The sequence below is a fragment of the Talpa occidentalis genome, unplaced genomic scaffold (assembly GCF_014898055.3).
Source record: "Talpa occidentalis isolate TD23 unplaced genomic scaffold, MPIMG_talOcc4v2.1 talOcc4.333, whole genome shotgun sequence".
NCBI lineage: Eukaryota > Metazoa > Chordata > Mammalia > Eulipotyphla > Talpidae > Talpa > Talpa occidentalis.
This window is the reverse complement of record NW_023603552.1, coordinates 8,713-35,466: the sequence shown is the minus strand read 5'-3', so window position 1 is coordinate 35,466 and position 26,754 is coordinate 8,713. Positions and strand designations below refer to the sequence as shown.

At 40.4% G+C, this 26,754-nt stretch overlaps 1 protein-coding gene across 1 annotated transcript; it reads right to left on the bottom strand.

Annotated features, from left to right (window-relative positions):
• Positions 1–455: 455 nt before the first annotated feature.
• Positions 456–26,754, bottom strand: LOC119256611 (thyroid hormone receptor-associated protein 3-like). The gene is given in 7 exon segments (XM_037524401.1): positions 456–598; positions 601–819; positions 822–1,088; positions 1,091–1,161; positions 3,242–4,144; positions 8,378–8,545; positions 26,629–26,754. Coding segments are annotated over 6 exon segments (1,740 nt in total). The 5' UTR covers positions 8,515–8,545; positions 26,629–26,754.

The window sequence follows — 26,754 nt, the reverse complement described above, 5'->3', positions numbered from 1 at the left end:
AGGGAGTTTGGGATGGGAAGGGGTATAATGGATTGGCAAGAGAGAAGCAGAGGGTACATAGCAGCAAGAGAGCCAGTGATTAAAGAATAAAAAAAAAGCTTCACCGCTGCTGCGATACTAATCCAACACGTAATCACCCAATGACACTTTTCTACTGAAAACAGGTACTACACTGAAACTTGGACAGCAGGAGAAAATAAGAGGGGCCTGGGCTTCCCCTGGTGGCACAGCGGTCGAGAGCTGGGCTGCGAGGCTGCCCACAGCCTCTGCAGCGCTGGTTCGTTCCCTGGCCACCGGCGAGGGTCCCACAAAAAAGGCCTGATCTGGTTCCAGAATTTCCTAAGGGCAATGCACGACAATCTCGGGGTGGGGGGGGGTGCACTGCAAGTGGGGGCATGAGGGGTGGTTTGGAGACATGACTTAGGCCACTAAGCCCTGAGATCAAGAACTACATCTCACCTTGCAAGATCCTCATCAAAAGAGTCCATCCGGACATTGACCTGCGCCTCTCGAGTAATGGAAAAGGAAGACTTCCCCGTGGAAAAGTCTCCTTTGGCTGCCAGCTTCTCTCGGCTCTCAGAGGTCTTCCTTGGGAGAGTGATGAGCTTTTCTCCTGGACTGCTTTGTAAGCAGTCACTCGGAAATTCTTTTCAGGCACAAACCCCCTGTGCCCACTTTCGGTTCTCTTGGGCCCGCCCCGATCCTCCTTTTTGGATCTCTCTGAGAAGGACTCCTCCTCCAACTCCTCTGTTTTCCTTTGCTTTTCCTTCCCTGAAGGTGCATATACCAGGCCCTCCCATTTGCCCGACTTTTCTTCCTTTTGTTTGCACCTATGACTTTCGACATAAATTTGGGTTCATCATCAAACTCGGACTCCTTCCTTCCCTTAGCTTTGTCTTTATCTTGCTCATCCATCTCCTCCTTGTGGAAGTCAGCCATCTTCTTCTCAAAGTCATCTCGGAGTTTATACCTTTTAGGAGACTGGCTACCTCGAAAAGGCTTCTCACTATCAGTTTTGGGAGCAAAAGGATCAGATTTCATTTTTGCATCACCCATGCCTGTGTCTGAAAAGCTCCCTTTCTCTTCATTTTCTCTTTATCAGTATTTGTTTGTTTCTGTTCCTTATCTTTTCCATTCTCTCCTTTCTGCTCTTCTAGGTACCTAGTTATAAAAACAAAAGGGAGACACACAAGAGCTTCTTAAGCAACCTGATCTAAAACAATACCATATGGTCTTGGGTTTTTGGTTCTCTGAATAAACATGTCTTGTGGATTCCAATGTTACCAAAGGACTTTCTACTTGGTGACTTTCTAATAATTTCTGAATAATTGCGCTTCATTGAACTTGGCATTTAAAAGAAAAATATATTGTCCACATAGTTGTGTCTTACAAAAGCAACCAAAAACCAAACAGCAAAGGTAATGTTTAGGATACTAAAGAACAAAAACTTACTTACCTGTAAGTAGTCTAGGAAAAAAAAAATTAAGGTCTTATCCAACCTTCACTCAGTCACTTAATATCTGCTTTCAGCAAAGTTAACATAGAATGTTCAACCTTGGACAGTTTTGCTTTATACAACTCACATTTGGAAAAACAAGTCTCAAAAGAGACTTCAAATTTGCTTCAAGTCACCTAGAAGATCTAATATGAAATATACTGCAAACACAAATAAAAACAAAATATAGGTTAATTGGGGGAGGGGGCAAAATCATCCTACTCTTTCTTATGGAAAAGCAGAGCTCATACCTATAGTCTTTTGAGATTCACAGTCCTGGCAAGGAACAGACTTACATTTTAAAGTAGACTTACTGGAGGCTGGAAAGTAAAGATTCTGAACATCTCATTTGTACCATTAATGGAGAAAGTCTAATCAAATCATAGCTGCATTACTATGGCAAAGAAGATTCAAAGGACAGCAGGGCATCAAAGAATATGCTATTAAGGGAAAAAGAAAAGAGGAAACCACTTGCCTATTAAGTTCCTCCTGACAACCTGATCCCAGGGGCAACTTCCCTGCTAAATCTCCACCATACCAATCCAACCAACTATACAAAAATTCTGGTTCCAACTCACCATGTCCCCAGAACAGAAAGACGAAAGCACTGTCATGTCCTCTCCTAACATGCAGCCTGACTTGCTTCTACTTGGACATACAGCAACCTTATAATTTTAAAACAAAGCCTTCTGGACTAAGCCTTGGGCATTCCCATTCTGCCCAGACTCCTCAGCTAAGGGTGTTGGGTGTGAGTGTGGCTAGAGATTGATCACAACAGATGTTGGGTCCTACAAGATCTAACAGTTCCAATGGCTATTTATTTTAGCAAAGACATATTTTGATAGCTGACCTACAAATCTCTATGTTCTACGGCTTTTAGTGGTAGAATCCGAGGCAAATTTTATTTTATTTAAAGATTTATTTATGCAGGGCCTCCCCGTTGGCGCAGCGGTTGAGCGCTGGGTTGCGAAGCTGCCCGCAGCCTCTGCAGCGCCGGTTCAATCCCCAGCTGCTCCCCGGTCACTGGAGGAGGGTCCCACATGGCGCGCAGACCTCTCCTGCCGCCCGCTGCTCCCCTCAGCAGTGTACTTCGGTCCTTCTGCCTGCTCTGCTCCCCGCTCTGGTGAATTCTGTCACCCTCCCGCGCTTCTGACTGTGCCTAGTGCTTGTATGTATCAATCAGTCAATCAATAAATTTAAAAAAAAAAAAAAACACTTTGAAAAAAAAAAAAAAGATTTATTTATGCATATAAGAGCTGGGGTACAGGCCAGAGGTGCAGTGGGTGAAAGAATTCACCAGAGACAGAGTGGGGAACAGAACAGGCAGGCTGACTGAAATACACTGCTGAGGGGAGCAGTGGGCCAGGCAGGAAAGGTCTGCTGCACCATATGGGTAGCTCCCTGGCTGCGGATGGAACTCATGCTGCAGTGGCCGCAGATAGCTTCATAGGTTGCATCTTAACCCCTTGCACCACCGGGGAGGCCCCGAGGCAAATTTTAAATGTGAAAACATCACTGAGTAGTCTAAAGTAACTCTATACTACAATACAAATTCAGGAAGGTAGGAAAGCTAGAGTTAAGTTAAAGGTTTCCTGGGGTAATGCTTTTAAAGTATGCTAATGAAAAATTTAGGAAATGGGGATTGCCTTATTACCGCTAATCAGAGCTCTAACTTAGGCCACATCACAATTAAATTGCCAGCTGGTGAGATGAAAACACAAACAGGCAGCAGGGACAGATACTTGCCTCTTTGTATAGGTTGCTCCTCCTGGAGCAGCAGCCTCCTCCTTCTGAGATGAGCCATACGTGGAGCCAGTAGTCGGTGGACTCTTACCCACAGGGCTCTTTTTGGACGGACTCAAGGACCCAGAGCCATGATCAAACTGACCTTGGTGTGTCCCAGCCTGGTACCCAGAACCACTCTGCAGAGTTGAGCCCATCTGGGATGTGTTGGAAAGCGGAGGGCTAGGTTTTGGCACAGGGCTAGGACGAGGTGACCGCCGCCTCACCACCACAGACTGGAGGGGGCTTTTAAGAGCAGGGCTTCGCTCCCGGGGACTCAACTCAGAAGCTGAAGCCCGTGATGCAGAACTAGCACTGTACGTGGTGGCATCTGGCCATGACTTCGAGCTCTCAGATGCTTTTGTATCTTGAGAGGTGCCTCCAGAGAATGTCTGCTCCTTGGCCTCATCTCCCTGGTTATCCCCGGCAACTTGAGACGGCCGGCTATCCTTGGAAGATGACTTTTTCTCCTTTGTAGACTTGCGCTTAGAAGACTCAACTCGGCTGTGGTTGGAGGAAGAACGAGAAGAAGAAGAGCGCCTTGATCTGTCCGAGGAAGACTTATCAGAGTTTCTAGAATGGCTCCTGGATCTTGGTGAAGGGGACCTTCTCTTTGGGGACCGGGATCGGGAACGGCCCCGACGAGGGCTGTATGCTTGCCGGTAATTCTGCCAATTTGAACGGTAGTTTCCATAGCCTCCTCTATTATACTGGCCCCACGGATAAAAGCCTCTATTGCGCCCACGAAAATAATAGGGCCTTCTATAGCCTCTGTTGTGACCTCGGAAATCTCGATTCTGATACACTCTTGGGTGATTTCTCTCTCTGTTATGAGCTGGAGAATATGATCTGGAACGAGACCTAGAACTGAAAGGGGGAGTTGGGGGAAGGGGGGGAAGATGTTTGAATTTTTGACAAGCATTTTAATTTTAAAAAATTAATAAAACAAAAACCTGCCAACAAATAAGTAACATTGTGAAATCCCTGCACTTATGTATCATTTATTTTTCAGTTTTGTTTTCGAAGGGAACAAAAATCTCACTGCTTATGGCCCATATTAAGTATAAAACTGTAAGAATCATTTCAAAAATTAGACACCCAAGACTTCCTCAATAACACTGCAGCATATCTTAAATGATGATATAACTCTACAGTGAAAGAATATCTATGTCCTTAATGTCATAAACTGATAGATAACAAAGACCATTTTCATATAGTATACTAACTGCTTAAGGCACAGGGGCTTTTACCCATCCTAGCTCACTGGAAGTAAGAAGACCTGTAAGGTGTAGTATGTAGACAGGTAATTATTAGGTCCTTTGACCCCCTACATTGTTATAATACTCTACTACTCCCCATTCTACCCATTTCTGTGCCAGGCTAATTTCTTAAAAGATATAGAGACTGTAAAAGTACAATTACAGCAGGTCTAAACGAAAGAACACTTAAAAAGGGGCTTGTAGGATGCATCTATTCAAAGTATAAAAGAATTTACTGAAATCTGATCAGCAAAGCATACAAATAACAACTTTTTTTTTACTGGAGTCTGGAAATGGTCTCATTATTTAGGTCAAGTTTCTGTGACTGAACTATAAGATATTACCTAGATGCCACCAGAGGGCACCATCTGACCATGACGATCTTGACACCCAAGCACCCCGGGGGTTAGCAAAGAGAAACTATAAAAGCAAGCCCTCCTCGTCTATGTATTTTCAAGTCAACATAAAGCTAGCATTGTGTTTTCCTTCATTTAACAATATAAAACTCTTTTAGCAAGGTACAATTCCAGAATCACAGGGATTCAACATTAACCTAACTTTGTAAAAATTATGGTTCATGAATGTCAGGCTTGTTAATAACAGGGAGTTTTGTTTCCATCAAAAAACCTAGAATACTATTTGCTGGTATAAAAATTCACTGGGGACTTGGATCCTGCTAGTCTTGATAGCTGTGATACAGCAAAGAATAGATCATTCACCACCACTCCTAAGTAGCTAGAAATGTGCTAAGTTACTAGTACTCTTTCCAAAATTACTCTTTACATATAGAACAAAAACTGTTCAGTTAATTGGCAGGCTTTCTCACTCCAAGCCTGAATGGGAACAGATCCATTTTGTTTGTTCATTTTATAAGTAACTCCACTTTGCAAATGTGACAAGTTTTAATTACTGAACAAAGCAGTATTTTTTAATTTTTATTTAATCTAACGAAGATAAAGTGAGATGGGTTTACTACTACATATTTACCCATAATGCTTAGGCTCTTCTATTTCAAGAACAGTAGCAACTGGCAAAGACATCTTATTGCTGTTTGTTAATGGCTGCTATTTAAGAACAATTTAACAAACAAAAAAAACCTTACCTTCCACACTTTTCATTTGAAAATAGTAACATTATAAAGAAAAGAAGGGAGAGGCAGATGCAGGCTACAAAACTGATTAAGACCCAATGAAATGGCTACACATAAGGAGGTGATGCACCACCAGCACTAAGGTGAAAGGCTTAACTCATGTTCCCAACCTCAGAGGCCACTGATGCTTCTGTCATCAATTACTAGTGAGGACCCTGCAGCATACTGCATCCAAACCCCACAGTCACTGCGCAGATGCAGGAACATGAATCCCTGCAGATTGCAAGTGAAGTTTTTTTATAAGAAGTCACTTAAAAGGATACAGCCTGTGAAATACAAGGAAACAATCAATTTTCTCCAATTCTGTAGAACTCAGCAGTTAAGTTAATTTAAAGACATGGTTTCTCAAACTCTCTGGATAGTATACATTCCTTGTAGGAGGGAAAACAGAAGGGGAAAAAAAATCATGAAACAGATAAGCCAGAAACAAAAGTTGAACATCCAGTGGCAAATTTATCTGTTTCTAAAAAACAGAGATGTCAACTAGAATCAAGTATTAAAACATGTTTTCTAGTGGAAAAATCCCTCCAAAATAACAATCTTAAAGGTACAGGTATAAGATAGCACATAAAGTGGCTCTAGACCCACCCAGCACATAACTGCTGCTTAAGTCGTCTGCCCCTCACTTGCCAAGTCACTGACCATGCCAAATGATCTGTAGAACAAGGAGATCTGTCCAGAGAGATCTGCTCAGAATTCTAATTATCATAAATACTTTAAAGTTTATTAACATTTCTCAATTTGGTTTCTATCAGTTCAATTTCTGTCTCAGTTTTGTCTATGTAACACCTTGTTTTTGAACTTAATTTCCATTTACTAGATTGTTTAAAAACATTACCTTTCGAACCAATTGAGCTAAAACTGCATTTTAAATAGTTCAAATCAAAAGACTCTGGATACAAGGTAGGAGATACTAAGGGTCCTATTCAGCCCCAAGGCCTTGACAGCAACTAAATTTATTTAGCAGGTTTTCCCTCTTCTTTTTGAGGGTGTTAAAAGCTGGGATAGAATTTTACTTACATAGACTCTGACATAATTGAGCAAGAGTCTAGCCTCAGGCTTAATCAAAATTTAATCATGAGTAAGTATGCTCAAAAAGCCTGGGGAAGAGAAAAAAACTAGGACTGCTTATCCTCAAAGGTGTAGTATTAGCTTTAAAAAAAATTTAGTATTTGAGGAAGAGACAAAATTTATAATGTGCTACATAATATTGGTGTCATCAATATTTATGTATAAATATTTTTGTTCAATCCTGATCTGTAATTAATTTCCAGGCAGGCTTCATACAGTGTCTATTTAAAAATTAACTTGTTCTTGTTGGGGGAGAGGATATTCCACCAACCATTTGTTTAAAAGACCCTTCAGAAGTACTATCAGGGAATGGAAACCTCCAAGAATAAAGCTTAGTAACTAGTTTTCCTGTGGTTTATTTTAAATTTCATAATTCATTTAAGAATTCTAGAGAACACATCCGAATTAAATAGCAGGGGTTCCAGTTGGAAAAAATGAGAAACCTTTGCTTAGTGCAATTCTTTTTTTTTTTTTTTTTTAAAAACAGGCATGTATTTTCATTTATTTATTTGTTTGTTTGTACATGCACTGGGTATAGTCAGAAGCGCGGGAGGGTGAGAGAATTCACCAGAGTCAGAGCTGGGAGAAGAGCAGGCAGAAGGACCAAAGTACACTACTGAGGGGAGCAGCGGGAGGCAGGAGAGGTCTGCGCGCCATGTGGGACCTTCCTCCGGTGGCCGGGGAGCAGCCGGGGATCGAACCGGCGCTGCAGAGGCTGCGGGCAGCTTCGCAACCCAGTGCTCAACCACTGCGCCACCGGGGAGGCCCTGCTTAGTGCAATTCTGACAAAAGGAATGAAGTTATACAAAGATCCCCTTTTGATATTTAACTATGAGTTATTTCCCTACCTCACATAGAGAAAATTGTATCTACCAAAAAGTTCTTACCTACTCACAAAAGAAAATGAAAACAGTTTTAAAGAATGAGAAACCCAACTCACAACACATCAAAAGAAGAGATGCTGGAGGTTTAGCATTCTATTCGAAGACATAACTGAAATAGGGAAATCCACCTAAAGGTGTGAAAATTGACTGAAAGAATAATGGCAATGAATAAAATTTGTACATTTAGTAAGACAGAGCGGTGTCTATAATAGTGGTTTTTAGATAATTAAGATGTGTTTTACTAAATAGATGTAGCTTGTTAGTAATCAGAACATCAGGTATAAATGATTCCTGGTGAGTTTTTTAACATCTATTTTAGTGGGTTATAACTTCTCTGCAATGTTGATCATACTATTAATACTCTTAGCTGTATTTCTTTTGCTAATAAGGCAAATAAACTTTGATTCAAGACTCCAAAAGTGTTTCATTGAAAAATAATCAGGTGAGAGCATTTGAAAGAAGCAGTTCAAATAAAATTAAACGTTCTTTCTTCCAAAGTAGATGAGAAACAGTACGTGATGGCAGAAAAGACAAAGAATTAGGCAAACACCATCGCAATCAAAGCTGATTTGGATTTTAATGTTTGAAGAAACCTGGAAATTACACCTCAACTCTTAACCTCAAGTCAAACTCATCCTCCACCCCCCACATCCATGTGAAAGAGTTTAATAAAATATTTAAAGCCTCACATTGACCAATGAAATGACTGTGTCAACATACAACCACACTCACTTACCTCAGCCTGCGCTTCCTTGAACGAGAGACTGATCGACTTCTGGACCGAGACTTTGAAAATGAACGAGAACGAGATCTTGATGCTGATCTTGATCGAGAAGAGCGAGATCCAGACTTGGATTTGTTTGTTTTTGACATCTCTGAAGAAAGGGTCACTTTTCAATTACACCTAATGTAAGAAAATAGATCGAAACAAATGAGAGTTCTTTCGTAAACTCAAACTCCTCTGAACACATAAAAATAATGCTTAAAAATATGAAATGACTGAATAAAAAGACACCACCACAAAAGAGATTTCTGAGCAGCACAATCCTAAACAGAAGAGGTTGTAGTAGCAAATGGAAAACCTATGAAATCCTGGGAAAAATGAAGGAAGCTATACTTAGTTTAGTTCAGTCTTTCTCTATAAGCAGCAGGTTTTGTGGGTTAAATCAGCAGTTATAAAGTACTGAGAGAGGGCTCCTGGTTCTAACAAACGAAAACCTATGCAATGATATTTTGATTATAGTTTGTAACATATGTGACCATTGCATCACTCCCTGAATCTTAAGGCCACAGGCAAGTCCATAATACTGATATGCAACAGAAACAATTAAGAAAGTGAGAGTATTACTACTCCTGCCAACGTTGCTCCCCTCAGCAGTGTACTTCGGTCCTTCTGCCTGCTCTGCTCCCCGCTCTGGCTCTGGTGAATTCTCTCGCCCTCCCGCGCTTCTGACTGTACCCAGTGCTTGTATAAATAAAAAAATAATAAATAAATAAATTTAAAAAAAAAGTGAGAGTATTAAATATTCATGACAGTATACACTATCTATCTACATCCTGTAAAACATAGGGTGTCAATCCATAAACATAGGAGTGACATAATTTATGAGGCAAAAAACTGTGACTTTCTTCTAGCTCTTTATTAGCATTAAGAGTCAAACTTCTGGGCATCCCCGGTGGCGCAGCGGTTGAGCGCTGGGTTGCGAAGCTGCCCGCAGCCTCTGCAGCGCCGGTTCAATCCCCGGCTGCTCCCCGGCCACCGGAGGACGATCCCAAATGGCACGCAGACCTCTCCTGCCGCCCGCTGCTCCCCTCAGCAGTGTACTTCAGTTTGCCTGCTCTGCTCCCCGCTCTGGTGAATTCTCTCACCCTCCCACGCTTCTGACTGTACCCAGTGCTTATATAAATAAATAAATAAAAAATATATTTTAAAAAAAAAAACAAACTTCTTTCAGGGTCATTTCCCCAAGAAAACAAGATTGTCTTTTCTTTATCTCTCCACTGCAAAGAACAGCTTCAGAACTGTCCTGACAAAAGTCTGTTGGGTTTGAGCTTCAAGGTGCTCTATCAAACAATCTATTTTTCTTTTGTACCTAACCAGAACTCTGAGCATCTGCTGAGAAGCAAAAATTTGAAGTGCAGCAAAAATTTGAAGGACAGTTCAAAACTCAGAACAGAGGATCTGTCAAAGATCACAAAGTTAGTTAACAGCTTTAATGTGATTTTGCCCTTGGCTCAACAGGAAAATAACCATCAAGAAACACTTCACCTTCCTCTCTCAGATTCTTGTTATTCAAATCTCAGCTCAAAAGTTATCTCCTCAGAGGTTAGCCTGGCCACAAACGCTAACATAGCCCACTCAAGTCACTCTCCAGGGTCTAGTTCAGTACCCTGCTTTTTGTTTGTTTTCCAGAGCACTGAACTCAGTACTTGAAACAGTCTTATTTACTTTTTTGTTATTTTTTTACCCAAGCGGAATATAAAAGGACTCCCCCCAGCAAAAATCACATCATTATAGTTTACTACTGTATCCTCAATGCCCAGAACAGAAAATGCTTAAACAGTATTTTCATTAATTTATCTTATCCTCAAGGAAGGTATGCACAATGACATCTCATTTTACAGATTTGGAGATCAAAACGTACAGAAGCACTTGCTCAAGGGCACAGCTTAAGTGGCAGAACTGGGATTTGAACTCAGGCAACCTGGTTCCAAGCCAGTGCTCGTCGCCACTATTACAGTGTCTCTAGATCACTCAGAAGGGCACCTGTAAACTTGTGGAATGAATAAGTAAGTGCAAACCTCTACTCTTACTAAATCTGGAATCTGGTGAAGGGGGCGTAAGCAAACGAACCGGAATAGGGTGTTTCTAATCAGCACATTCAAGCTTCAGACTGTACTCTAACGAGCATTCGGGAAGGCAAAGTCCAGGGAGCTGCTATAGCTCAACAGCCCTTACGGAAATAACCATAATCTCAGAGACATGATTCAGAGGAGGATGAGAAAACGCAAGGAAGTCAGAAACAAAGGGCGATGCATAAGAGGTTGCTAAGCAAGGGTAGCAAAGACCCACATTCTAGATCCTGCCCAAAGACTCACTGATTGGTGCGCTAGAACAAGGTCAAAGATATTTTAATTTGGAGCAGATCTTATTTTTCAACTCTTGAGAAAAAGGAATGATACTGGCAGAGACTAAAGCAAGCTTCCTAAATAAAAAAACTATCAAAGATAAGGAAGAATTCAACCACTCCTTTCCTTCTTCACTCCAGATTGTGAAGTTTCTTCTCGATGTCCCTAATGACGATGCCAGCACTGTGGTTGGCACTTGATAGGTAGCTTGTTGAATTCACCAGAGCAAACACTTTGGGAGTATTTATTCTACTTGCCCCATGTTTGTAACCCCGCAAATAGCCTAATGATAACATATTTAGCAGGAGTTTAGATTCCTGAAAGTGGCAAATATATCCCTTTTTTTTTTTTTTTTTTTTTTTGTGGGACCCTCGCCGGTGGCCGGGGAGCCAACAGGCGCTGCAGAGGTTGCAGGCAGCCTCGCACCCCAGCACTCAACCGCTGCACCACCAGGGGAGGCTCCAGCAAATATATAACCTCTTAACAGGCTGCCATGAGGGTTGCAACTTTTAGCAACCCTAAACCACCAGCTACATACCAATCACACTATTGTTTCAATCCATTAATGTAGGAAAAGCTCTAAAAAGGTGTCATAATTGTTCATAGAAAAACTGATTTACTAGACAAGTAAATAAAAATGTAAGGCAAACATCTATAACCTGAAAACAAGATAATTTAAACAGACCTAAAGTCTTCCCAATGTTTAAAGTCATTTAAAAAATAAGTTTTTCACCCTGATGAACCAGACCAGCTGCAGGCCAGAGAGGCTCATAGAGGCCAGGCCCTGGCACCACATGAGCAGGGGATGCTGCCAGTTACAGATGTCTTTCAGCTGGCACAGCAGCCAGACCAGGGCCAGGTGAAGTTGGTGATGGTACTGAGTCACACCTACAGCACACTGTTACATACAGCTAGCTGACCCTTGAACAACACGTGTTTCAACTTCAGGTCTACGTATAAGAGGACAGACACCATACCAAAGAAATTAGCAGAAAAAGACACTGGAGATATGTGTTTCTGAACCAGTGCTAGATGATAAGACATTAAAGCAGCAGTGCTAGGAAACAAACTAACACTAGACAATCTAATAGAAGGGTTCTGACTATTCAAGCATACGGAGCTCTCTTCTCCCCTCCCCATCTCTAATTCCTAACATATGCAAAAAATAGAAAAAACAGCCTCTGTCTTGAAACCTCTCTCAGAACTTCCAGTGCAAAAATAAGTCTCTTGCCAAGGAACAGGAATGTTTCTGCTGTTGGATTTAGAGTCTAAAGTAGGAAAGCATGAGAACAAACAGCTTCATGTAATAAGAGAGTAGGAACAAGAAACATGAACAAAACAATGGGTTACGAAAGATACTTGGAAAGGCATCTGCCACAGGGGCAGCTTTAAGGGGATTCTTTGCTGTAGAGATTGTCTACCAGGCTTTTCCAGAACAGCACTGCTTTTAAAATTAACCAGAATAGGATAGAAAACCACAGTAATGAGAAATTGAAATAGACAGTAAAACAAAATTCAACATGTAAAATCACTTAATGAAGTGTGAAAACAGAGCAAAAAGGAAATCTGCTTTTTCTCTACAAGTGGCACTGGTTTTCTGAGTTGGGGTGATCAATTTCTAGAATCTATTATTTGTAGTAGTCATCTTTAGAGGCTGAAATCACTTGTTTTGGCTAGCTGACAAGATGTTTTTGTAATATACCAGACACTGAAAAAAAAAACATGATACAGACCCACTGGATTTACTTACCTTCAAAACTAAAAGTAACAGTACCAGGAGATACTGACTGAAACTAATTTTGTAATTAAGAAGATGAGAAACTTTGCCTTCCCATAATTTTTTTTTTTTTAAGATTTATTTATTTATTTATACAAGCACTGGGTACAGTCAGAAGTGCAGGAGGGTGAGAGAATTCACCAGAGCCAGAGCGGGGAGCAGAGCAGGCAGACTGATCAAAGAGGATATCTGATTTGTTCTCCAATTTATCTTCACTGCAGTGTTTAGCCAGGGAGTAAACACTTGGTATTTGCTTAAAATGAACAGCCTTTTTCAAACTTACTCATCATTCTCCATCATTTCCAACACACAAACAGGAACAATAAAAAAATTGGTTCAAGTATTAACAATCCAGTTCCAGAATAAAATTAAGTGTGTTCCACTGTTCTGAAATAGAATATTGCTGGTGAACAACACACAAAATGAGATATAGATACAAAAATGACAAGAAAGAAATTTATCATTCATAAAGGATTGCAGCAAAGCAGTGCACCTGGTTTATGCTCTTTGGATAGTGAGGGAGGGTAGGAAAGCAAGAGTTCAGGTGAAATATTAAACATGTTTACTATTTTATGGCTTTTCTCTGGAGATTATCCTCTCCCGAGTAAAAGAGGGAGAAGAAAAGAGAATCAAGAGCAGCTGTGACCATCACTAGGGTAACTCTGCCAGGACCTCACATCCCCAAAGAAACCTAATCTGAGACTCTCCTCCGTGATACATACTCCGGTATTAAGTAGCTGTCTTAAATTACTAAAAAAAAACCTGTAAACATAATACTAATTTCAATTCTGAGGACTTAATATTTATAGACGAGAATACCTTCATATACATAACCACTTTCCCAAAAGGGTACATGGGGCATCCTTTGGAGAGAATGGCAATTTATTGCTTAACTTAAAGACAATAATAAGCTTGTCTCATTATTTGCTGTTATTAAAATGTCAGTTAGTCTGGTGGTACTAAAACATTTTTTTTCCCTAAAGATTTGTTTATTCATACATACAAGAACCAGGATATAGGTCAGACACATGGGAGGGTGAGAGAATTCACCAGAAACAGAGCGGGGAACAGAACAGGCAGAATGACCGAATTACACTGCTGAGGGGAGCAGCAGGCAAGTCAGAAGAGGTCTGCTGCGCCATGTGGGCAGCTCCCCAGCCAGGGATCAAACTCATGCTGCAGTGGCTGCAGATAGCTTCTGAGGTTGCGTCCTAACCCCCCCCACAACACCAGAGAGGCCCCCTAAAATTCTTAAACTTTAAATATTGAATTCTATGAAACTTGGCAGAACTTGTTTTAAAGACATATAATATGCAGGTGTACAGGTGTACATATAAGCCATATGTATAGAAGTACAAGCAGCAAACTGCTTACAGTGGTTTTACCTCTATGGAGCTGGAACGATCTGAGGAGGAAAGGGCAGAAGAGGGGGAAACTAAATGGTGCAGGTAGAAGCACCTGTTATTATATAACTATTTTTTAGCTAGTGATTTCATAAGTGACTTCCATCCATTATTCTACAAAAGATGTTGCTATTCATAGATTCAATGGTGCTTTCACCTCGAATGTAGAATATTTCAAATATCAAATATTTCACATTCTTCTCAGTAAAAAAAAAATCTAAAATAGCAATTTCCACATAACCCTAATAAATAAAATTGCATTTTAATTACGTATTTCAGAGAACCTAATTATAATGAAGCTATCTTACTCTTTTATGACTTCAAAGATGGTTAAGAAAGGTCAATCAACCTTACAGCCAAGTGGGTTCTATTCTTTTAAAATGGTTTTTTTTTTTGTTTTTTGGTTTTTTTTTTTTAGAGGCATGTTTTTATTTATTTGTTTGTTTGTTTGTTTATACATGCACTGGGTACAGTCAGAAGCACGGGAGGGTGAGAGAATTCACCAGAGCCAGAGCAGGGAGCAGAGCAGGCAGAAGGACCGAAGTACACTGCTGAGGGGAGCAGCGGGCGGCAGGAGAGGTCTGCGCGCCATGTGGGACCCTCCTCCGGTGGCCGGGGAGCAGCCGGGGATCGAACCGGCGCCGCAGAGGCTGCGGGCAGCTTCGCAACCCAGCGCTCAACCGCTGCGCCACCGGGGAGGCCCCTAAAATGTTTTTTTAATGGAAATATTGAGTCAAGCATTTATAAAATAATGTACGAATCATGCAGCTTCAAAAATTAGTCAGTCCTAGCATGTGTAAGGAGCTATAACCAATCTCTGAAACTATTTTCCCATACATTTTCTCTAAAAAAATAAGAAATTCCTTACATATTTTTAAAAAATGCAATAAAAGGACTCAAATGATTCACCTCTATAGTCTTCCCCATGTGTGCTCTGCAAATAAGTCTAAAAGGAGAATCACTGATCCACAAGTAACAATCACTCCAAGTTAAGCTCAAACACATTTAAAGTAAATTCCAAAGTGCAACCTTAATCTAATTATATAACATGAGCAGTCCAAAATCACCGTCATAGTGAGCTGTTTCATCAACTTGTTTTTAGAAGTGTGAATACTTCATAACAGCTGAGAAAATTATGATAGAGGAGAAAACATACTTCCATAAACTACATTTTTCGATTAGCAAGTCCCCCCAAAAGCTAAAGGTTCTAACTCTAAGGAGTCCAAAAAGCTACTGTAAAAACCGTGAGCTCAGTTCAGCTGTTTGGCATTTGAGCAATCATTTGACACTGTGATTTTTTTTTTTTAGAAGATCTTACTTATTTATTTTTGCATGGAAGAACTGGGGTGTAGACCAGAGGTGTGGGGAGTGTGACAGAGTGGGGAGCCAAACAGGCAGATCTACTGAACTACACTGCTGAGGGGAGCAGCAGGAGAAACAGGAGAGGGTTAGCTCCCAGGCAGAGGATCAAACTCAGGCTGATGCGCTGAAACTTAACCTTTAGGTCACCACAGAGGCCTAAAATTGTTGATTTCTTACCAGTGGGTTTTTGTGCTAGTCTTACTATCAACTTTCCTGAAAATAACTTCCTCAGCAAATAGAGCATGCATTTTATATCACTTATTCTAACAACGGACCTGTTTACAAAACCAATTCTCAATTGTCCTTCCTAACAGTTGCTGAACTGGAAGGAAGATTCAAAGAAGCAACCAGTCAGGCAAATTTCACATTGATCCCTTTGTGTTCAGAAACTGGAAGGTTAAAGAACAGCCAATGAAGCCAAGCCCACACCCTCAGAGAAACAGTATCTGGCCTTGGTTCTTCAGTCATCACGGTAACTGCAGAAACAAGAAGCCCCAACTCTCTATTGTTTTCACTACATTAGAAAACTTGTGTTAGTTATCCATGTACACACAGATAGCTTTTCTAAGGGAACATTAAAAAATTTCCAAAAGCAAGCTCTGAAGTAGTTTAAAAGTACAGCAAACCTGATATAAACATACATATGGATTGTTCACCGTAATAAAAGCGCTTCTTTTTCCAACGTCAAGAATATTGCCAGTGTGGGAAATACTGGGTCAGCTCTTATACACTAAAATTTGATTCCAAAACCTCCAAAAAGTTTGATCTCTGTTCTGACCTTCCCAGCACCAGTATTTCTTTTGATGGCAAACAGGAATCTGTCTCTTAGAAAATTCAACTGAAACTGCACAGCAAAAGAAGGAAAAAACTGACTTTTTTGCTGTTAAGCTTGAGGAAAAAGGGTAATTGTATTTCTACTTATTTGGATATTATTACTACTTATTTGGAAGCTTTGGGTTCCCAAATGCAAACAAGACCTGTTCTCAAAGATCTCCAAAAATTTCCTGATGCTCTATATTCTAAAAATGGGGTGAGGGCTATGGGCGAGCCCCACCTCAGAAAGTCTTGTTAACTTCCATCATTTTAAATCAACCATCAACTAATAAACAGATGCTGCTCTAGCCTCCTGTTTAGCTACTGCAAACTGCTTTCTTCCCCACCATGGGAAGACTAAAAATATATTTTTCACTGCCACTGGTGAGCAATGGAAAGCTTGGGGGTGGGGAGAAACGCGCGGGGGAATACCAAACAAGCACTAGAGTACCTTAAATGAGAGGAGCCAAAGCTAAACACACTAATAATCCTAATAGCACAGAAATTATTAGTGGCAAGGGTTTTCACCTCACTATGTTTCCCCCACCCCCCAATAAAATGAGGATTTGGAACAGCTTAATTCCCAACCATAAAACTTAAGTTTGCACAAACTGTGCAGAACATCCCTACTGCCTTAAAAAATGGGATTAAATGGTGAGGGTTAAACTTTTTGCTTTAAAAAAAGAATTACCCTGGCCTCCCTGGTGGCACAAAGAGTTAAGATGCAACCTATGAAGCTATTCACAGCCACTGCAGCAGGAGTTCGATCGCCAGCCAGGGAGCTGCCCACATAGCGCAGCAGACCTCTCCTGGCTCGCCCACTGCTCCCCCCAGCAGTGTATTTCAGTCAATCTGCCTGTTCTGCTCCCCACTCTGTCTCTGGTGAACCCTCTCACCCTACTGCACCTCTGGCCTATACCCCAGTTCTTGTATGCATAAATAAATCTTTTGTGTATGTGTGTGGGGGGGGGGAATCCTCGCGAACCGGCACTGCAGACGCTGCGGGCAGCCTCGCAGCCCAGGGCTCAACCACTGCACCACCAGGGGAGACCCACACCCCATTCCAACAACTCTGAAAAATATATTTTTCACTGCCACTGGTGAGCAATGGAAAGCTGGGGGAGGGGGCGCGAGGGGGGGGGAATACCAAACAAGCACTGGAGTACCTTAAATGAGAGTAAATAATTTGAATTTTTCCTACCTTACCAAGTAGGAAGCTGGCCTGCACCCCAGCTCTTATATGCATAAATAAATTTTAAAAAAATTTTAATTATCTTCCACTCCTTTATAAAAATTAGCCATTCTGCTTAATATTAATAATATTAGTCTGCTTAGGTATAAGCTGACCAGGACCATGGCCACTTACCTTTTCTGCCTGCACTCAAACTTACCACTGGTGTCAGGAAAATCCACTTATACCAGCTCAGGCAGCACCAAGCTTACTTAGGAAAGACTGAGTTTACAGAGCAAGTCAGGCTCTGCTACAAAATCCAGTGGGGAACACTGCTGCTAGCTTCTTTCCATTACAGAGTTAGTAAGAGGTCACATTTCCTTCCCACTCTTCAGTGACTAAATTAGTTTCATGTCCCAAAGACATGGCAAACTCCACCCCTTTCATCTTTCATTTTTTAAAGGAACAGAACATATAACTTCTCAAAGACTTGGTAAGGTAGGAAAAATTCAATTCATGCTATATAGAATACAGCATGCAGAAAACACAGCATGCAGAATACAGCATGCAAACCTAATTTCCACAAAAGGATCAAAGTTTCATAAAGCTTTTATTTTTTGAATATTAGAGAAAATATTAAATAACAACATAATGAAAAACCTATGCTGGAAAAAAACAATTTTATTCATTATTTCAAAATGCTGTTTCTCACCCCCTCAGAAAGTCAAACATATGCCCAGTTGCGCAGCGGTTGAGCGCTGGGTTGCGAAGCTGCCCGCTGCCTCTGCAGCGCCGGTTTGATCCCCGGCTGCTCCCCGGCCACCAGAGGAGGGTCCCACATGGCACGCACACCTCTCCTGCCGCCCGCTGCTCCCCTCAGCAGTGTACTTCGGTCCTTCTGCCTGCTCTGCTCCCTGCTCTGACTCTGGTGAATTCTCTTACCCTCCGGCACTTCTGACTGTACTCAATGCTTGTATAAATAAATAAATAAATAAATAAATAAATAAATAAATAAATAAATAAATCTTTTAAAATAAATAAATAAAATAAAATGCTCTCAGGACAGCCCAGTGGCGCAGCGGGTTGAGCACAGCACTGTGAAGCTGTGCGCAGCCTCTGCAGCATGGGTTCGATTTCCCACCAGCCAGGGAAATTCCCACATGGTGAGGCAGATCTCTCCTGTCTCACTGCTCCCCTCAGCAGTGTTTTCAGTCGTCTGCCTGTTCTGTTCCCCACTCTGCCTCTGGTGAATCCTCTCACCCTCCCATGTCTCTGGCCTGTACCCCAGTTCTTGCATAAATAAATAAATCTTTAAAAATAATAATAGGGCCTCCCCGGTGGCGCAGCAATTGGGTGCTGGGTTGCAAAGCTGCCCGCGGCCTCTGCAGCGCCGGTTCGATCCCCGGCCGCCGGCAAAGGTCCCACATGGAGGGCAGACCTCTCCTGCCGCCCGCTGCTCCCCTCAGCAGTGTATTTCGTCAGTCTGACTGTTCTGCTCCCCGCTCTGGCTCTGGTGAGTTCTCTCACTCTCCCGCGCTTCTGACTGTACCCAGTGCTTGTATGAATGAATAAATAAATCTTTAAAAAAAAGACTTTCTTTAAAAATAATAACAACAACAATAACAAAATAAAATGCTCTCTCCCAAACCAAGAGTCCTAGAGAGTCACTTTATAAAACTTGGCCAGTTCTGCAGTGAGAAGTGACTGGCACCAAAACAAAACAGGGCTCATATCTTCACTCATTAGCTAGACATGAGATACTTTCTGACTCAATCTTACACCTCAAAAGAGCACTACAGGAATTAAGTGTATACAAACTTGCACACAGCGAGTTCACACCTTAATCTATGCTTAGCTACAACCCCTACATGGTGAGAAGGAAACACTTAGGAACTTTTGTGAGACCAGAGAGATTTCATCATAATTCTATTTTCTTGCTATTAGTAAGAAATCAGCTATCTTCCTACACAGCACACTCTAAGGTCATGGACCACTCATTTAGAAGCTGTTCATCACAATATTCCCAGTGTGGGCAACCCGTGGTATCTTCTCCTGAGAATTTGTTCAACAGGTATCTATTAAACTCAGGATCAACTGTGCAATTAATCTTTCATCAGAGAACAGAATGAACAGCATAGTCCAGCAGCTTAAATAATCTTCGATTTACCCCAGAGGTTCCTCTCCTATATCCTCAAGGGAAAGTAACAGTAATTTTAGTTCCAGTTTTAAGTGGTATGTGTTTCCACTGGGGAGTATTTTCTTCTCAATTTTTAGAAGAATAGTCAAGCTTTCTAACTAAAGCTCTACAACCTATGCTAACTAATGACTTATGGCTTTCTTCCAGCTCTATGATAAACCTTTTTATTTATTTCTTTTTAAATAAATTTTATTCTTATATTCCCCATACAATTACAATCCCCTTATTTTGACCCCAATCCCTCCCCCCTCCTACCCCCCATAGAGTGTCTCTGGTTCATAGTTGTTTGTTGATTTTGATTTTCACTTTCTTTTTCATTTTCATTTTCCTGCTCCCTTATTTAAGTTTTCTAGATTCCTGCTATAAGTGAGACCATCTGGTATTTTTCTTTTTCTTTCTGGATTATTTCGCTGAGCATGATCCCTTCCAGCTCCATCCATGTTGCTGCAAATTGCATAAATTTGTCTTTTTGATTGCTGAGTAATATTCCTTGGTGTATATGTACCACATCTTCTTGATCCAGTCATCTATTTTTGGGCATTTGGGTTGTTTCCAAAGCTTAGCTATTGTAAATAGTGCTGCTATAAACATAGGGGTGCAGGTGCTCTTTGGAATTGATGTTTCTGTGTCCTTTGGGTAAATACCTAGGAGTAGAATTGCTGGATCATATGGAAGATCTATGTTTAGTAGGTCCAGAAATCTCCACACAGCTCTCCATAGTGGTTGGACAAGTTTGCACTCCCACCAACCGTGCAGGAGAGTTCCTTTTTCTCCACATCCTCGCCAACATTTGTTGTTGCTAGTTTTTTAATATGTGCCATTCTCACTGGTGTAAGGTGGTATCTCATGGTAGTTTTGATTTGCATTTCCCTGATTACAAGTGATGTTGAACATTTTTTCATATGCCTCTAGGCCCTTTGCATTTCCTCTTCAGAGAAGTTTCTTTTTAGCTCTTCTGCCCATTTTTTTGACAGGATTATTTTCTTTGTTGTTGTTGAGTCTCATCAGCTCTTTGCAGATTTTTGTGACCAGTCCTTTATCATTAGTGGTGTGTGCAAAAATGTTCTCCCAGTCGGTGGGGTTTCTCCATGATAAACCTTTTTAAAAGCTAAACAGCCAATTGTGACACTTAACAATTTTTTAAAATGAAGTTATCATTGCTAAGACCTTGGGCTGAAAGAGTGGTACATGTTACAATCACCTTCAGAGCGTTTTAAGTCTGTCAAGATTCTGATTCAGGAAACTCGGTAAGGGCTTCAGAACCAGTGAGTTATGGACATTCTTTATAGATTGCAAGGACTGGGATTGTGGTCTCCCATTAAGTAATCAACCCAACATTTATACAGAGACATCCACCACTGTTTTACAAGGAGCTCAAACATAAAGCTTGTTTACAACCCCACAAATTAGTTATTTGACATCTTTTATATGTATTGCTCTTTACAAGATCAAATTATCTTCCCCAAACAAGCCTATCACACAGGGTTGTGTGTGTTTCGTTTTTATGTTAATCAATCACTGCTTTGAATTATGTTTGGAACAAGGCAGGATACTATTTTTTTTTTTTTTAAGATATTTTTTTACTTATTTATACAAGCACTGGGTACAGTCAGAAGCGCGGGAGAGCGAGAGAATTCACCAGAGCCAGAGCGGGGAGCAGGGCAGGCAGAAGGACCGAAGCACACTGCTGAGGGGAGCAGCGGGCGGCAGGAGAGGTCTGAGCGCCTTGCGGGACCCTCCTCCGGTGGCCAGGGAGCAGCCGGGAATCGAACCGGCCCTGTAGAGGCTGCGGGCAGCTTCGCAACCCAGCGCTCAACTGCATCGCCACTGGGGAGGCCCAAGGCAGGATACTATTTAACGATACACATTAAAATTTATCTTTCCTTCAGAAATATCTCAGAGTTACACTGTTTAATATACATTTGGCTACTGAGAGCACCTGAATGTGACTGAGGTGAACTATAGGTATAAAATAAATACAAATTTCAAAGATTTAGTACAAAAGTCAGAGTGTAAAACATCTCATTAACTGCATTAACTACATGTTGAGATGAGTGTGTATTGGCTATGTTAAATTACATAATATACATCTAAAATTAGTTCCCTATTTTATTTTAATATTGACTTCTTAGAAATTCAAGATTACATGTGGCTCACATTAGACTTCTCTTGGACAGCACAGTAGTACAGGACAATTAATGTCTTTTCAAATGCTCAAATTCTCAACCAGATCCAACAGTAGTCACTTTTAAATTCATTATTTACTTTAGCAGTTTCTACAATGCACAAAGACCTTCCTGTTCCTGTTGAGCCCGATAGCTTTTCACTTACATGTACACTTACCGGTAAATGGGCGGGCGGGGGGGGGTGTCTTACACACACACATACTTCCACACAAGAAACCAAAATAGACTAAGATCTGCTATCATTTCAGATTTTATTGAACACCTGGGTCTACAGAAGAAATCAAGACTCCAACTTGTTGTTTCCATGTAAAATTAAGGCACCATTCAAAGCTATCTAAATTTAGAAACAAGTTAACTATCCCAACCCCAGATATAGTTACTCAACCAGAACTCAGTTTACTTTCATGTGGTTATGCAGCTTCCCCCTTGGGGATTTCATTCAGGAACAGCACATAAACTACATATAGAAATAGGTCTTATTTTTTCCTAGAACATCATCTATCTGCTTTTTAAAGGGAACAAAACTGAATTCATCCAATTTCTATCTGAAGCTCCTACTTTCCATAGTTTCAAAATTCTAAATGGTTTGATCCTTGCCTACTTTCCATCATCATCTCAAATCATTCTCCCATTCAGTTACTCTACCTGAGTCACAGCTGCCTTCTTTCTATTCCTTGAATAATAAGTCAGGTACTACAGCTTCAGCACCTTTGCACTTGCCATTGTCTCTACATGAACTCTTCCAGTCTCAAGCACGGCCAGCTCTTTTCTCACCCTTCAGATCTCAGCTCACTGCTGACTGCAAAGGTCTTCCGTTAGCATCCAATCTGATAAAACCTATCTCTTCCCTCACTCCCAAGCTATCTTGTAGTCCTATTTCTAGCCTAGCACTTACAAAAATCTAAAAATATCGCAACTTTCTCCCCAAACTAGAAGGTAAGCTCCCCAAGAACAGGGATCCTATTTTGTCTCTATCCCCAGCACTGGGAACAAGCACAGTAAGCACTGAAATGTCTACTGACAACTGAATGTGAAAAAATCAAAAGCAGTCTTAGAGGCAAAGATAAGGATCCTACAGGTCAAAATCCAATATACGTATTAAAGAAGAAAAAATAAGCAACTAGTTTCATATATACATGACCACTGAGTCTTTCATTTTTAGTTGCCAATACTTAAATCTCTTAAAGATTTATTTCCGTATGGCTAAAAGTATAGGAAAAATTTTATTTTGAGGCTGGAGAAGACTTGCATCATTATTTAAAGATATAAGGCTATAACAATAAAAACACTGAGTATTAGTACTAGAAGAGACAGATAAATGGACCAAATACAGTCTAGACATAGTAGCCTATAATACACCCTTATAATGGTGATTTTTTAAGTCACTAAAAAGATAAATCAATAGTTGGGACAAAGTCTCCCTGTGGATAAGTCTCAGCACTATCATCACTACAGGCTGAGTTCAATCCCCAGCCAGGAAGATAGAGCCTACTGAGATCACTGTTGTACAGATGGCCTGGGGACAACTTGTTAAGTTTATTAAGACTGTACATACAGTGGAATACTATTCAATCTTTAAAAAATTCTGCAATAAGTAATAACATGAAGAACCTTGAAAACATTTCTAAGTGAAGTCAGTCACAGAAAGACAAATAATCCAGGATTCCACTTATATAATGTATCTTAAAGAAAAAGGCTCAGACTCAGAGTAAAAGGCTGGTAGACACAGTGTAGGGGAGAGAATATGGGGAATTACCACCAACTGGGATGAAGTTTCAGTTAAGTAAGATGAATCAGCTTTAGAGACCTGTTGTAGAATACAACACCCATAGTTAATAATGATGTTTTTTATACTCAACATGTCAGAGGGAAGATCTCATCTTAAGTGTTCTTACCACAAAATCTGAAAAATAAATCACTCATGATGTCAACAAAGTGAAAAGTCTTCATGGGAGATGTGAGGAAGCAGTTTCTAACTTATTGCAACTGTAATCTATTAACTCACATGGGAACACTTAAAGAACCAACTATTACCAATTTCTGGCAGCTACAGAAGGCACACATTTCTACAAATGTACAAAGGGTGTAACTATACTCTTGTAGGTACTGAGGTTCTTTAGTTGTATAAAGAACTAATTAACAAAAATCTTGCTGAAATGGAAAAAAAAAGGGTATGTATATATGTGTGTCTGTACATGAACACAAATTTTAAAATACAACAATTGAAAAACAGCCAACAAAATTTCCCAGGAGGTAGGACAAAACATTATAATGGAAATAATGGACAAAATAAAATTATAAGTTCAGTCCAAAAGAGGGCCTCCCTAGTGACACAGGGATTAAAGTCTCAGCATTATCAACCTACTGCCAACTACTGACGCATGAGTTTGATCCTGGCCAGGGAGTTAATCCACATGGTGCAATGGATGTCTCCTGTCTCACCCACTGCTTCCCTCAAAAGTATATGTCAGGGCCTCCCTGGTGGCGCAAGGGGTTCAGACGCAACCTATGAAGCTATCTGCAGCTACTGCAGCACAAGTTCCATCCCCGGCCAGGGAGATATCCACATGGAGCAGCAGACCTCTCCTGACTCGCCCACTGCTCCCCTCAGCATTTCAGTTCATCTGCCTGTTCTGTTCCCCACTCTGTCTCTGGTGAATCCTCTCACATACACACCCCCACACATACCTCTGGCCTGTACCGCAGTTCTTGTATGCATAAATAAATCTTTAAAAAAAAAAAAGACGGGCCTCCCCGGTGGCGCAGCGGTTGAGCGCTGGGTTGCAAAGCTGCCCGCGGCCTCTGCAGCGCCGGTTCGATCCCCGGCTGCTCCCCAGCACCGGAGGAGGGTCCACATGGCGCGCAGACCTCTCCTGCCGCCCGCTGCTCCCCTCAGCAGTGTACTTCGGTCCTTCTGCCTGCTCTGCTCCCCGCTCTGGCTCTGGTGAATTCTCTCACCCTCCCGCGCTTCTGACTGTACCCAGTGCATGTATAAACAAACAAACAAATAAATAAAAAACTTTAAAAAAAAAAAAAAAAAAAGACAATAAATAAAGTGTATTTCAGTAGATCCGCCTGTTCTGCTCCTCACTATCTCTGGTGAATCCACTCATGGCCCGCACCTCTGACCTACACCCCAGTTCTTGTATGTATAAATACAATCTTTTTTAAAAAAAGAAACCACATCCAAATAGTTCCCAAAGGAAAAAGAAAACAGATGGCAGAAAAATCAGTGACATAATCCCTGAAAATTTCCCAGAACCGAGTTTTAGTTCCCCAAGTGGTCAAATACTGGATAAAAACAACTAAGCAAAAAGATCATTGTGAAATTTCAGAACACTGGGAAAAAGATGTTTTGACGTTTCAGAGGTTACATGCAGGTTTCTATGCAACGTTAACTGACACCTCACCAACAATGAAAGCCAAATAGCAGATTTTCAAAACTCTGAAGGAAAATAACTTCCAAACTAGAATTCTAAAACCAGCCAAACTAACAATTAAAATAAAGGCATTTTTAGCCACGCATTGGCTAAAAAACTTACCTCTTTCTAAAACATATACGATGTTGTCAATGTTACTTCAATAAAATAAATTTACCTCTCTGTGTACTCCTTTCTCAGCAAGCTAGTGGGAAAAAAGTGCTCCTTTTAAAACAAGGGATTAAATAAAAAAAAAAAAAATGATACAGGATTCAGTAGAAGAGAAGTAGAAAAAATCATCAAGATGATGACGTTGGATAGCCAAGTATGACAACTGCACCACTGCCTAGAGAACATGTTCACAATGTATCACCAAAAAGATAAAATTTATGATATCGCTAAAATGCTTAAAATACTAAAGAAGACTTACAATTCTTAGAAGTTGTAGAGAGGAACTAATGACAAAACCATAGACACAAAGTTAAGCATCAAAAAAAAAAAAAATTATTAACAGAAAAAAAGTTGTGCAAAAGGGAAAATGAACTATGGCTATAATTAAACTGTACATAACCATAATATTGCCAACTGTGATTATTGCTCTAATCAAAATTATGTTATAACCAATGCGACAATAAATGTGTGCGTGTGAGGTGGTGGGAAGTAAGTCTACCAAAACCACCACTATCCAAGGTAGAAAGTTAATATATAACACCAAAATCCGGAAAATCAATAAACAGCAAAATAAACTTATTTAGGTAATACCAAAAGAATTGGCAGTCACTGCTTCTAGAGACTGGGAAGTAGTACAGAGGGACTGCTGCTTTTCATGCAAAGCCCTAAGGAGCCGATACTCTCACATGTAAAGGATTTTGTACATGTTTTTAAAAGTTTTAATGTATAAATAGATACATAAAGTATTTTTTAAAGTTAAAAAAAGAAAATGCACCAAGGGGGAAAATCAAATGGGAAGAGGAATGTATTTGTGTCCATCACAAATACAGCAGAAAAACATTTTTTTCCTATGACAGTAGAAAATGAGAGCCTAAATGTCTACCAAAAGGACTAGTTAGATAAATGTCACATCCATGATGAAAAGCCAAAATGCGAACAGAAAAAAACTTATTCTTATTAACAAGAACTAGGTGACAGAAAAGTATAAGCCCCAATTTTAACTAAACTCACACATTTCCAAGTACCATGTATATGAAGAGTGTTCACCAAAATATTAATGATGACTAATGGATGTCAAGTTTAATGGATGATCTTTTTCAATATTTTCAAATGAATAAATGTGTATTATTAAAGAACTCAAAGTAAAAAAGTAACTGTTGATTATACAATAATTGGTAAGGAATCAGACAGCAAAGCTACTTTATCAGCTTGTTTTAGTGTGCTAAACTGAAGAACAAACACTGTTTAACCAGAAGGCAGAACTTCTATAAAGTAATCTTCTGGACAAAGAGTTATTAACATAAGATTGTTTTCTTAAGTCAGTGAAGTTATTGAGTCCTTTTTCTACCATTCATTTACCTTATTTGAACAATGATTCAACTTGCACCAGATCCCAAGCAGACACTCCCTCAGAATACTGACAGTGCCAGTGGCTTCTCTGATGTACAAAGTCAGCATACAATTCTGGAACGAAAGGAAATAAGC